Consider the following 13,247-nt stretch of genomic DNA (forward strand, 5'->3'; position numbering starts at 1 on the left):
TTTCATAGTAATTCTTAAGTCCATCTCTAAAGATTCCATTGGAATTTAATGTGAATTTACATGCAATCCCATGGGAAGAATTGTTTAGGTAAGAATTACTTTTATAATATACAAGTCTTTCCATCCAAAACACAGACCATGTCCCATTTTACCAAAATATTTTAATTTTATGTTCTATTCTTTTTAGTGTTATTCCTACATATTTTGGGGTCTTGTTGCTGTTATAATGGAAAAGATGCCGTATTTTCTAACTAGTATCTGCTGGTATCTAGGAAATCTATTGGCCATTGCATATTTATCTTCTATCAGGCCATTCTGCTCAACTTTTATTAATTATGTTTTAGAGTTGATTTTCTGGGGCAGTTATAGGTATTACAGCCATATCATCTGTATTTTTTTGAAAAGATTTGATATATTTGAGAGTGGGAGCACAAAGCAGACTCCCTGCTGAGCAGGGAGCCCCACATGGGGCGCGGTCCCAGGACCCATGATAGCATAGCCTGAGCCAAAGGCAGACACTAAACCAGTTGAGCCACCCAGGCACCCCTCTGATTTCTGTCTTGCTGCACTGACTACCACTTAAAGGAGCATTCAGTGCTCCTGGGATATGACATAACACTTAATGAACTAAAGATAAAAGTACTCCATTAATCACCTTAGCAGAATATCGTAAACATGCACATAGTTCCTTTTATTCCCAACAGGTAGTATCCCAGAGTCCATCATAAGCTGGAATAATTCAAGCAAGCTGAGCTAACTGGAGCTTGATCGTGTTAGATTATCTCATTTTGTTTTGAGCTTGTAACATTACTATTCCCATGATAACTAGCAAACCATTTCATCTTCTGTTAGGAGAAAGGACATCCAAAAACATAAACTGAGCCTAATAACCTGTTGCTATATGCCTTCTGGTAGGTTTCCAATTCACATTCTGGGAATCTCAAAATTCCAAACAAACGGTTCTCTATCTCTGTGGTTTTTCCCATTACCTCTCCGAAATGTCCACATTGGCACTTGTGAGAGAACGAAGACAATTATTTCATTATTACCCTGCAACCTAAAATGCTAAACTGCATCTGGGACAGTTTAAGATTACAAAAGAAACAGCACTGCCTGTGAACTGGCCATACGGAGCCCTCTGGCATGTATAAAGCATAAGTTTAGTGGGGGGGGGGGGTAGTTAATTGCAGAAATCATCTGGTGAAAATTTAGGGCCACCCATGTTTCCTTTTCTTCAGAGCTGAGACTTTAACCTTCATGAAAAAGTCAGCCTGGCGAAAGGCACAGATAGCATTATCATCACCAGATCCCTAGTACTGTTTCATCAAATTCCAGGGGCTGTAGAACCCACAGCTGGCTGAGTTCCAACCCTTACATAGAGACACTCTCTCCTGCTGTATCATAGCAGAGAGCTGATAGGTCCTAAGTTACACTAGCTCTGGAATTCAATTTAGAGATCAGTTTTAAGGCTTGGGAGAACACAGGGGAGCTGGATTAAGAAGGTGGACCCATGTTGATGATGCTGGACAAGCCACTCTAATTCTTAAAAGTCTGTTTTCTCACCAGGTAAATGAGGGTGTTTGAATACTAGATTTTTCTCTAAGTCATTCCTCCAAGGTTCTACCATTTCAGTAACCATAGAACAGAGTCCTGTAATGACCAAAGGAGATGAAGGTTCAACAGTAAATCCTTTTGATTTAAAAAGTATGGTTCAGACATTTCCAACATATCAACTTACTGTTTGTACATTCTATGCATGTTTATTACTAGTTAAAATCATGTGAATTTTTAACCAGAAAGAGCTTGAAGATTACAAGCCCAAATGTCCTAAAGTATGGACAACAAGGAAAAAGGGAGTTAGTTCAAGCAAGCGAAAGGTCTAGCCCTTGTCATTAGAAAGCTTTTCATCAGTTATAAAAATCTCCCATCTTTCTGGCATTTTTTCTTCCTGTCTGTGAATTCTAACTCTAGACCAAAGAATATGTCATGAAAGATTAGCAACCTTCATCCTAGGTCTGGAATTCTTTAAGCTTGCTTGCATTTTTTAAAAGTACGTCTAGTCTTCTTTTGTTGAGTTGCCCACCAGCCTGTGGGTAGGACACAATTTTAAATCTGGGTCTTAAGTACCTGCTTTGTAATCCCAGACCAGACACTGATAACCTCGCACCAGATGCCATAATGATGTTTCTTGCTGGCTACAGCATCTCAGAGGTATTCCGAGATTTTAATGACCATGGGCAAGCCAGACAATCTGGTCCAGGCGTGGAATAATCAACTTTTTTTCTTTTTTCTGTCAACAGCTTAACTTCTCATTTTTCTGTAAATCCAACATTTTTATCATGATGCATATTTAATTGCCATCAGTTCTCTTCCAGTTGCCACAATGACATTGTTCATTGGAATTCTGAGATATGTGTTATCTCCCACAAGGCAGCCATATGTGCTTTTTTGAAGCCCAGGCCATGACTGGATTTCCATTCCTGATACTTAGGTAATTGAAGTTTTTCCCCCTAAAACGTTAGGAGTTCATCTCCGTGCACAGAGCCATGGTACACATTATTCCTCCACCTTAAAAACTCTCACTGCATAAGGAAGAGGAAAAGTTTCCTTTTATACCAAATTCAAGGTAAAACAGACCTGTTTTAAAATCGTGTTTTCCAAGTATTGTTTTAATTATTATTTTTTTGGAAAGGTCCCTGTGACCCTGAGTGCAGTGAGGTGGGCTGTGACGGGCCAGGACCGGACCACTGCAATGACTGCTTAAACTACTACTACAAGCTGAAAAACAACACGAGGTAAGAATCAGCCTGAGTCCGATCCCCGCCGCAGCGTGCTCCCAGTGGTCCCACGGGCTGTACTGCAGCCATATCTGCTGACATTTTCCTCCCAGGACCTAAGCTGAGAACAGAGGCTGCTGCCCTAGCCACCGCCTCCTGGTGTCATTCCAAATGCTGAAACCTATACTAAGTGTTCCTGTATGCTGTCAAGCTGCAAATGTCTCTGCTCACATTTGGAAGGGCCGTAGGGGAGGGACTAGCTCCACAAACGACTCCTCTTCCCTCTAGACCTTTCCACCCCACGGATATCTGATGCTAGAGCTCTGTTGGCCCTTCATGAAAATGCCAGCATGCAGCCCAACAGATGCTTTCCCGCATTCCTGTGTGGCAGAGGTGCCAGGCCCTGCTCATCCTCCCTATTCCACTCTGGGCACTGAGGCGGACCTGCTTGGTCACCATAACTCTGAGCCCCTGGTTTCTGCCTTGAGTTGTGCAGATCTGTCCACAGGGAGGCTCCTGGGGCAGTGATGGCCCGTCAGAGGCTATGTGCTTCAGAGCCCTGTCCCCCTTTCCCTCCTCCTTCAGGGAAGACTTACTACAGGAGCTGACTTGCCGTGAGTCCACACTTGAGCCATCCAGACAGACCCAGACACGTTCTAGTTCCTGTTTACATGTGTGCTGGCATTTCAGTTCCTTAAAGGAAGGGCCCTTGGCTACTGCAGGACCTCTCATTGCTGAGACCAGCAAAATGCCTGACATTTTTCTTGGTACTCAGTAGTAAATATTTGTTGAATGAATAAACAAAGAGCTGTCCTTCAGTTAAGGAAGTTCTTTTTTTTTTAATGTATCATAACCAACCAAGTTTAAATATATTTAGATTAATTTCGACAATAACCTACAGCCACTGCCCCTAGCTCAGAGGATCCGTAGGACAGCACACACAAACAGAAGTAACCCCTTATTAGCAACCTTTTTTGTATAAAATGGTGGTTCCCGTACAGTTTCCCTCAACCCCATGCCACGACCTTCCTTTTTGAGCCTCTAGTTTCTAACCATCATCCCCTTCAAAGAGCTAGTCCCGAACCTGAAAATGGTTTGGACCAAGACATGCCTTCCTTAGCGGACTTGGTATCGGGAGGCTGCCTTGCTGCCTGAGCACCCTACACGGGAAAGAGCTTCAACCAGCAGAATTTGGCTCTTTGGATATGGTGTTACCGTCGTGTTTTAAAAAGGATTTGGAGATCAAGACTGTTGTTGGTTGAGCATCTCCCAGAGTGCCTAGGACTCCGTCTCTGGTGATGCCGCCCTTCTTTCTTATCATCCCACAATGCAGGATCTGTGTCTCCAGCTGCCCCTCTGGCCACTACCATGCTGACAAGAAGCGATGCAGAAAGTGCGCCCCCAACTGTGAGTCCTGCTTTGGGAGCCATGGTGACCAATGCCTGTCCTGTAAATATGGATACTTCCTAAATGAAGAAATCAACAGCTGTGTTCTCCACTGCCCTGATGGATCATACCCAGACCCCAGTGAGTCGATTTCAAATATTTGGGTTTTAGAGAGGAAATAGAAGGTTTTCCTTTGAACTAAGACATTAAGAGGGAAATTGAGGCCTTGGTTATATCTAATAGGCTCTAGCCAGGTTTTAAGAGAATACATTAGAGCTATAAAAATGAATTTGTAACAATTTAAAAAAAAAAAATAAAACATCATTTGTGTAAAAATGCTTATAACTAACTGTCAGGGAGTCCTCAGGCCCCTCCCCAGATTCAGTGATGTGCTAGGAAGACCCACAAAACTTACCATGTAGTTGCACCCATGAGCTCATAGTTACTATGTAAGATCAGGAAGAGGTACATAGGACAAAGGACGCAGAAAACCAGCACAAGCTTCTGAGTTTTCTCCCAGGATGGATTTAAATCCCCCAGCAACAACTGGTTACAACATGTGTGAAATGTAGGCTACCTTTCAATGTGGGAACCTCCTTAGAGCCTCAGTGCCCTGGATTGTCGTCACGAAGACACCATCTAGCCGGCACATACCAAAATTCCAGGCTCCTACAAGGAAAGCAGATGTTCAGCATAAACCATATTTTTTGTACAGTTTGGGCACCGTGAGCCACTCTTACCAGTTAGGATGGTGGAAACCCTCCTGAAATCCAACTCCCAGATGCTAGCCGTTGGCCAGCTTCAGATGCAGGCTTTCAAAAGATAGCAGGCGAGCCTGCTCTTTTCCATATACTAACCAAAGGAACCAGGCCGGTACGGTATCAGTGTTATATTTCAGAAAGTTTATAAATAGACCTGTGTCAAAAACTACCAATGAAGGGCCATTAAGAAGGAAACCTTTAAAGTGATAAATGGAGTCAAACACTATCAGGTATCCCAGCCCACTAGGAAAGGCAAAATGAAATCCATTTGCTGAGTTAGAGACAAAACTGAAGAATTTCCCGAGAGAGTACAGTAGGAGGACCCTGAACTCGCCTCGTCCCTCAGACACATTGAGATAACAGCTACGTTTGTTCACCTAATTGAAAGGCCCCTGGAGTCTGGCAGACCAGACTGGCCACAGTTAACAGTAGAGAGAAGGCCACCTTGAAAAGGGTGGGTAGGATGGAGACATAGTTGGAAACCAGACCCCGGGTGCTCCTAACTACAAACAGGAGGGACATCATGAGCGTGCAGGAGAGGATCTGACTCCACACCGGGCATCCCCAGCACTGGGAAGAGGAGTACCCTCCCCCAATGTCTGGCTTTAGAAACCAGGAGATCTTAACTCTAGTGGGTCTTGGTTCCAGGAGAGCCTGAAGGCAATAGGAAATGGAGTCTTCATCATCCTTAAAGATCCAGCATACTAAATAACTCAGCCCAGACAGCACAGCAGAAGCAGTTTGAGAAGTGTCTGTGGTTATATGTGAAGGAGATACATTGACTTATCTGTCCTGAGCGGATGAGATCTGTCCCCAGGCAGGGAGGCACAGAATATTTCTCTAGAAAGAAAGTGCTAGTAGATGCCATTCCTCTCCCCACCCACCCCCACCCCATCCCCAAGCCCTAGACAGCTGGATGTTGGTGAAAGGTAGCGCTAACACTCTCCGTCTACTTTGCTGTAGCGCTGTGTGCTCTTCCCCATCCACGCCAACTCTGCAGTCCTCCCTTCAAAGTGGCTCCTGCCCTACCATACCCACTTGGAGGGTGCCACTCCAAACCGACTCACGCCCTGGGGAATGGGAGAGAAGCCTCTCTAACAGCACACTTGCAGTCTCCGCAGTGGAGCTCACAGCTGGCCGCAGGAGAAACAAGCCCTGCCTGTGAGTGCACCCGTCACTGAGTCAGAGGGACTGAGTGCAGACAGCTGCGCTCCCTGCTGGCCCAAGGCACCAAACCTGTCGCTGCTCTAGACCGCCCTCAGCCCTACCCAGGACACTGAGAGCAGGCAAAGAGCATCAGTGCAGCAGGCAAGGGTGAAGGCAGTTGCAACTCAGCCACAATAGGGAGGCGCACACGGCCCACACAGAGGACACCCCTGGAATGCCTGGTTTTCTGGTAACCAGGGGGTGGCTGCACTATAGGACACCACAGGAGCTCTTTTGAAAACAAGGCCACTACTTTCAAGACCAAGAGACATAGCTGACTGTCCTACTACATTAAAAACAAACACCGAGAGAAAAATGAGACAGAGGAATGTGTCCCAGGTGAAACAGAGACAAAATCACAGTAAAACAGCCAAATGAAATGGAAACAAACAATATGCGCAATAAAGGATTCAAAGTAATTATCACTGAGATACTCACTAGACTTGAGAAAAGAGCAGAGGATCTCAGTGAGACCTCCAAGAAAGACAGAAAATGTAAAAACAAAAACAAAAACAACCAAACCAATCAGAGCTGATAAATTTAATAACAAATAAAAATACATTAAATAGCATCCAGAGTAGCTCAGAAGATACAAAAGAAGAGATCAGTGGTATGGAAGATGGTAACGGAAAACAACCCAGCTGAACAGCAAGAAAAAAGAATAAAAAATGAGAACAGGTTAAGGGAACTCTGTGGCATCACCAAGCATAATAACATGCACATTTTAGGGATCCCAGAAGAAGAGAGAAGAAGCGACAAAAAACTAATTTGAAGAAATAATAGCTGAAAACCTTCCTTCCCAATCCTGGGGAAAGAAGCAACATCCAGGTTCAGGAAGAAGAACCCCTGCCAAAATGAACCCACAGAGGTCCACAGCAAGACACAATAATTAAAATGGCAAAAAGTGACGATACAAGGGAAGGCAAATAAGGCTATCAGCTGACTTTCAGCAGAAACTTTGTAGGCCAGAGAGGAATAGCATGCTATATTCAAAGTGCTAAAACAAACAAAAAAACTTAACAACCAAGAATACTCTACCCAGAAAGTACAGAATTCAAAACAGGAGAGAAGTGTTTTCCTGAAGAAGAAAAGTTAAAGGAGTTCATCCCACTAAATCAGGCTTACAAGAAATGTTAAAGAGAATTCTTTAAATGGAAAGAATAGGCCATCGTGTAAAGAAAAAATTATAAAAGCAGAAAAGTTTTAGAGGTAAAAGCTAAACAGAGTAAAAATAATCACTTATAAAGCCCCTGTGGAGTTTAAAATGCAAAGTAGTACAATCAATATCTAGAAAAATTAGACAAGGGAGATATAAAATAAAACATCACATACATAAAACATGGAAGTGGGAGTTAATTTTAGTAGTTTTACAATGTGTTGAACTCAAGCAACCCTCAACTCAATATAGAACCCAGTGGAAACCACAACTGAGAAACCTGTGATATACACAAGGAAATAGAGAAAGAATCCAACCATATCACTAAGGAAAACGGTCAACTCACAAGGAAAGTAAGCAAGGGAAAAGGGAAGGAATCAGGAAGAACTCCAAAAACTACTTTCAATGTAAGTAAACTAAATACTCCAATCAAAAGACATACAGTGAATGAATAAGAATGAATAAGAAAATAATACCCATCTATATGCTGCCTACAAGAGACTCACTTCACACATAATGACACATACTGCAAGTGAAGAGATGAGAAAACATAAGCCGTGCAAATTGAAGTGGAAAAAAGAACAACTCAGCGTAGCAAGACACATTCTTTTCAAGTGCACATGAAACATTCTCTAGTATACATAACATGTTAGGCCATAAAAGAAGCCTCACTGTATTTAAGAAGACAAATCATATCAAGCATGTTTCCCAACTTAAATGGTATGAAACTAGAAATCAATTTTACAAGAGTAAAATGGAAGGAAAAAAACCCAAATACATGGAGGTTAAACAAAATGCTAATTAACCAATCAGTCAATGAAAAAAAAAAAAAGATGAAATCAAAAATGCATGGAAACAAATGAAAAGACAATAATCTAAACTCTTTGGGAATTAGCAAACGCAGTTCTAAGAGGGAAATTTATAGTGCTATTAGGGGACTTAAAAAAACAAGAAAAATATCATGTAAAGAACCTAACCTTAAGCTTAAAGGAACTAGAAAAAGGAGAAAGGAACTAGAAAAAGAAGAACAAAGTCCAAAGCCAGTAGAAGGAAATAATAAAGATTAGAGCAGATTTAAATGAAATAGAGACCAAAAAAAAAGATAAATGAAACCAAGACCTGGTTTTTCAGGAAGAAAACAAAACTGATAAATCTTTAAACAGACTTATCAAAAGAGAAGAGACTCAAAGTCAGAAATGAAGGAGGAGAAATAATATCACAGAAATACAAAGAATTATAAGAAAACATTGAAAAATTATCTGCCAAACAATTGGACAATCTAGAAGAAATGGATAAATTCCCAGAAACCTACAATTTTCCAAAACCAAATCAGGAAGAAATAGAAAATCTGAGCAGACCAATTACTAGTAATGAAATTGAATCAGCAGTCCAAAACTCCCAACAAACAAAAATTAAGGACCAGAAGAATTCACAGGTGAATTCTACAAAGCATTTAAACAAGAGTTAATACCTATTTTCAAATGATTCCAAAAAATAGAAGAGGAAGTAAAACTTCTAAATTCATCTATGAGGCCAGCATTCCCTTGATCCCAGAGCCAGACAAAGACATTATATAAAAAGAAAACTACGGGCCAATATCTCTGATAAAAACAGATGCAAAAATCCTTAACAAAAGAATAACAAACCAAACTGAATAGTACATTAAAAACAAAAACAAAAACAAAAACATTTAGGATGATCAAGGGGATCTATTCCAGAGAGGGAAATGTGGTTCAGTATTCACTAATCAATAGGACATCACATAAACAAGAGGAAGAATAAAAAAATATATGATCATCTCAACAGATGCAGAAAAAGGATCTGACAAGATACAACATGCATTCATGTTAAAACTTCTCAAAAATGTGGGGTTCAGGGGAACATACCTCAACATAATAAAAGCCATATATGATGAACCCGCAACTGATATCATACTCAATAATGAAAACTGAGAACTCTTCCTCTAAGACAACTGAATTAAAACAAGACAAGGATGTCTACTCTCACCACTTTTATTCAACGTAATATTGGAAATTCTAGCTGCAGCAGACAAGAAAAAGAAATCGAAGACATACGAATTGGTAAGGAAGAAGTAAAACTGTCACTATTTGCAGATGACATGATACTATACATAGAAAATGCTAAAGACTTCACCAAAAAACTATTGGAACTGATAAATGAATTCAGTAAAGTTTCAGGATACAAAATTAATATACGGATATCTGCATATTGTGTAAATAATGAAGTAGCAAAAAGAGAAATGAAGGTAACAATCCCATTTGTAATTGAACCAGAAAGAATAAACTACCTAGAAATAAATTTAATCAAGGAGGTAAAAGACCTGTATTCTGAAAACTGTAAGACACCGATGAAAGAAATTGAAGATGACATGAACAAGTAGAAAGATACACCATGCTCATGGATTGGAAGAATATTGTTATACTACCCAAAGCAATCTACAGATTCATTGCAATCTCTATCAAAATACCAAAAGCATTTTTCACAGAACTACAGCAAATAATCCTAAATTCTGTATAGAACCACTAAAGACTCTGAGTAGCCAAAACAATACTGAGAGAGAAGAACAAAGCTGAAGGTATCACAATCCCAGATTTCAAGATCTCCTACAAAGGTATAGTAATCAAAACAGCATAGTGCTGGCACAAAAATTAGACACAGAGATCAATGGAGCAAGATAGAAATCCCAGAAATAAACCAACATCTATTTGGTCAATTAATCTATGACAAAGGAAACAAGAATACACAATGGATAAAAGACAGTCTCTTCAGTACATGGTGCTGGGAAAACTGGACGGCTGAATGCAAGAAAAGGAAACAGCACCACTTCCTTATTACCCCATACGCAAAAATAAATTCAAAATGAAATAAACAGCTAAATGAGAGACCTGAAACCATAAAAGTTGTAAAAGAAAGTATAGGCAGTAATTTCTGGAACATTGCCCTTAGCAACATATGTATGGATAGGTCTCTTCAGGCCCAGGAAGCAACAGCCACTATATAGGGACTTCACCAAAATGAAAAGCTTTTTCACACTAAAGGAAACCATCAACAAAATCAAAAAGCAACCTAGTGAATGGGAGAAGATATTTGCAAATGATGTATCTGATAAGGGGTTAATATCTAAAACCTACAAAGAACGTATACAACTCAACACCGAAAATATAATGCAATAAAAAAAAAAATGGGCAGAGGATCTGAATAGAAGTTTTTCCAAAGAAGATACACAGATGGCCAACAGACATATGGAAAGATGTTTAGCATCACTCATCATCAGGGAAGTGCAAATCAAAACCACAATGAGAGACCCCTCACACATTTTAGAATAGCTCTCAAGAAAGGACACTAGTCAGTATCAAGAAACAAATTGTAACAAGTGTTGGCAAGGATGGAAAGAAAAGAGAACCTTTATGCACTGCAGTGGGAATGTAAACTGGTGCAGCCACTGTGGAAAACAGGGTGGCAGCTCCTCAAAAGATTCAAATCAAACGCCATAAAATCCAGGAATCCCACTATGGAAATTTGCCCAAAGAATACAAAAATGCCAATTAAAAATAATATATGCACCCCTATGTTTATTGCAACATTATTTACAATAGTCAAGGTATGCAAGAAACCCAAGTGTTCACCGATGGATAAAGGATTATCCATTCATCATATACACACACATACACAATGGAGTATTGAGCCATTAAAAAGAATGAAACCTTGCCATTTGCAACAACATGCATGAAGCTAGAGAGTATAATGCTCAGTCAGAGAAAGAGAAATACCACAGGGTTTCACTCTAAGAAGCAAAACAAATGATCCAAGGGAAAAGAGACAAACCCAAGAAGCAGACTCTTGACTATAGAGAGCAAAGTGATAGTTACCAGAGGGGGGTGGGAGGAAGAGTGAAACAGGTGACGGGGATTACTGAGTACACTTGTCCTGATGAGCACTGGGTGGTATATGGAAGTGCTGAATCACTGTATTGTACACCTGAAACTAATATAATACTGTATATTAACTACACTGGAATTAAAAACTTGTAAAAAAAAGAAAAATGTGGCATACACACACACACAGAGTGGAATATTACCCAGCCATATAGGAGAGTGAGATTTTGCCTTGTGTGACAACATGGATGGAGCTATAGGGTATTATGCTAAGTGAAATAAATCAGACTGAGAAAGACAAATACCATAGGATTTCACTTGTATGTGGAAGCAAGCAAGCAAACAAAAATAAAGACCCTTAAATACAGAGAACAACTGGTGGTGGCCAGAGCAGAGGTGGATGGAGGGATGGGCAGAAAAGATAAAGGGGAGGTACAAAGTTCCAGTTATAAAATAAGGAAGTCACAGAGGTGAAAAGTACAGCTAGGCAGTATCGTCCATAATACTGTAATAACACTGCACGGTGACAGATGGGGCCTGCAGTTACTGTGGTCAACAGTGAGTAATATATGGAATCATCAAATCAATCTATTCTACATTTGCAACTAATATAACATTGTTAATTATACTTCAATTAAGAAATGAATAATTTCCTACCAGGCAGTACAAATTGAATTTGAGGGGCTTTTTCCACACAGAAATCTTTTGCAACAAACAAAAATCTGTAAATGAACATGTCACTTCACTTCAGGAGTCTGGGCCCTAATCAGTCATCATTAGGAAACAAACAAAGGTACATTCACTGGAGAATTAAGTAATCCTTGGGCTTTCCTACCTGTTAGTGCTCCGGTAGCGCCCTTCTGCTTTATTTCTGAATTCTCGGTAACTAACAAGCGTGTCACACCATGGTGCATGATGACACTGATTATCTCCTGTTTCTGCACCACCTAAGAAAGACGACGCCCCAAGTGTAAATGAATAAGAGTTGTGTTTCAGAAATCAGGCAACAATTTTCTTAAGTCAGAGTCCCCTGACTCAAAGGCAAGCATTTTTTCCAGAAGGCAAATGGAGTCTCACCCTACCCTATAGAATGGTGGGTAGGATTTCCGTGTAGTTCCTTTTCCCCCAAAATTTGGAACATGAGCTTCAACCTGATAGAGAAAGGAAAAATAAGAGTAGGGAGGGGAGTGTGAGGGATCCCCAGAAATAAGCAGTATTTCTTGTAGAAAAAATTCAAAATTCTATCTAGCAGGCGGAATCTTGGCAAAGAAATTTGGTCTGAGGGTTAGGGTTAGGGATAGAGATAATTGAGAGTCAGTCGTGTCCCCCAGAGCCTGGGACATTTGTAGTGAAGGAAGGCTATTGAGACAGTGGCTGTGCCGATACGAGTGGTCTCTGCTTCTCTCGCCTTCTGTGTAACTGACTTTTGTTATATTTTCCTCTTGAAGACATCGTGATCAGATATGATCATGACTGGTAATAATTACTGCCGACACATTTACAGTGCTTTCAAATTCATACAGTTCCCCTGAGTAATTTCATTATCCCCTCAAGATAGTTACCTGAAAGGTCAGCATCACTGAAATGTCTGTGGAACAGAGAACAGAGACCCTGAACTTGCCCACCGGAAGTACTAAAAGCAGAATTCAAATCTAGGTCCTTGGACTCCAGATCCTGTGCCATGTCCAGGAATCTCAACGGCAGAGTGAAGGGAAGACCGTGTGGAGACTACCATAAGATTATAAAGGGCTTCGTATTTCATGGGGAAGGGCAGGGGAGGCTCAGACTTGAGAAAGGAAGTGGACCTTCGGGAGGTCCTTACAGGAATCCATTAAAGCAGTATTCCTCTATGGAACCTTGAACACCAATATTTAAGAAGTAGGTGGAGGAAAAGAAGGCTATGAACAAAGCTCATTCAATCCTACACATACACGTGGTTATAATTCACCTGCATCTCAGAGATGGTATTAAGAATCACCATTTTTCACTATTGCATCAGCATGCATTTGCAGTTTTTTTCCAATGGGGATTGGTCTTTGGGATTAAACAGGAAAACCATATTCAT

General features: G+C 40.6%; 1 protein-coding gene across 3 annotated transcripts in view; it reads left to right on the forward strand.

The window, feature by feature from the left end:
• Nucleotides 1-13,247, forward strand: part of PCSK5 (proprotein convertase subtilisin/kexin type 5) — a gene marked incomplete at both ends in the record, with an annotated part of 451,941 nt that overhangs the window by 279,818 nt on the left and 158,876 nt on the right. For all 3 annotated transcript variants that reach the window (XM_080819756.1, XM_080819754.1, XM_080819755.1), the window contains 2 exons: nucleotides 2,693-2,795; nucleotides 4,111-4,304. In XM_080819756.1, the coding sequence (XP_080675882.1) occupies nucleotides 2,693-2,795; nucleotides 4,111-4,304 (297 nt within the window). The remainder of the gene's footprint in view (nucleotides 1-2,692; nucleotides 2,796-4,110; nucleotides 4,305-13,247) is intronic.

The sequence above is a fragment of the Martes martes genome, assembly GCF_963455335.1.
Source record: "Martes martes genome assembly, chromosome: 12".
Classification (NCBI taxonomy): domain Eukaryota; kingdom Metazoa; phylum Chordata; class Mammalia; order Carnivora; family Mustelidae; genus Martes; species Martes martes.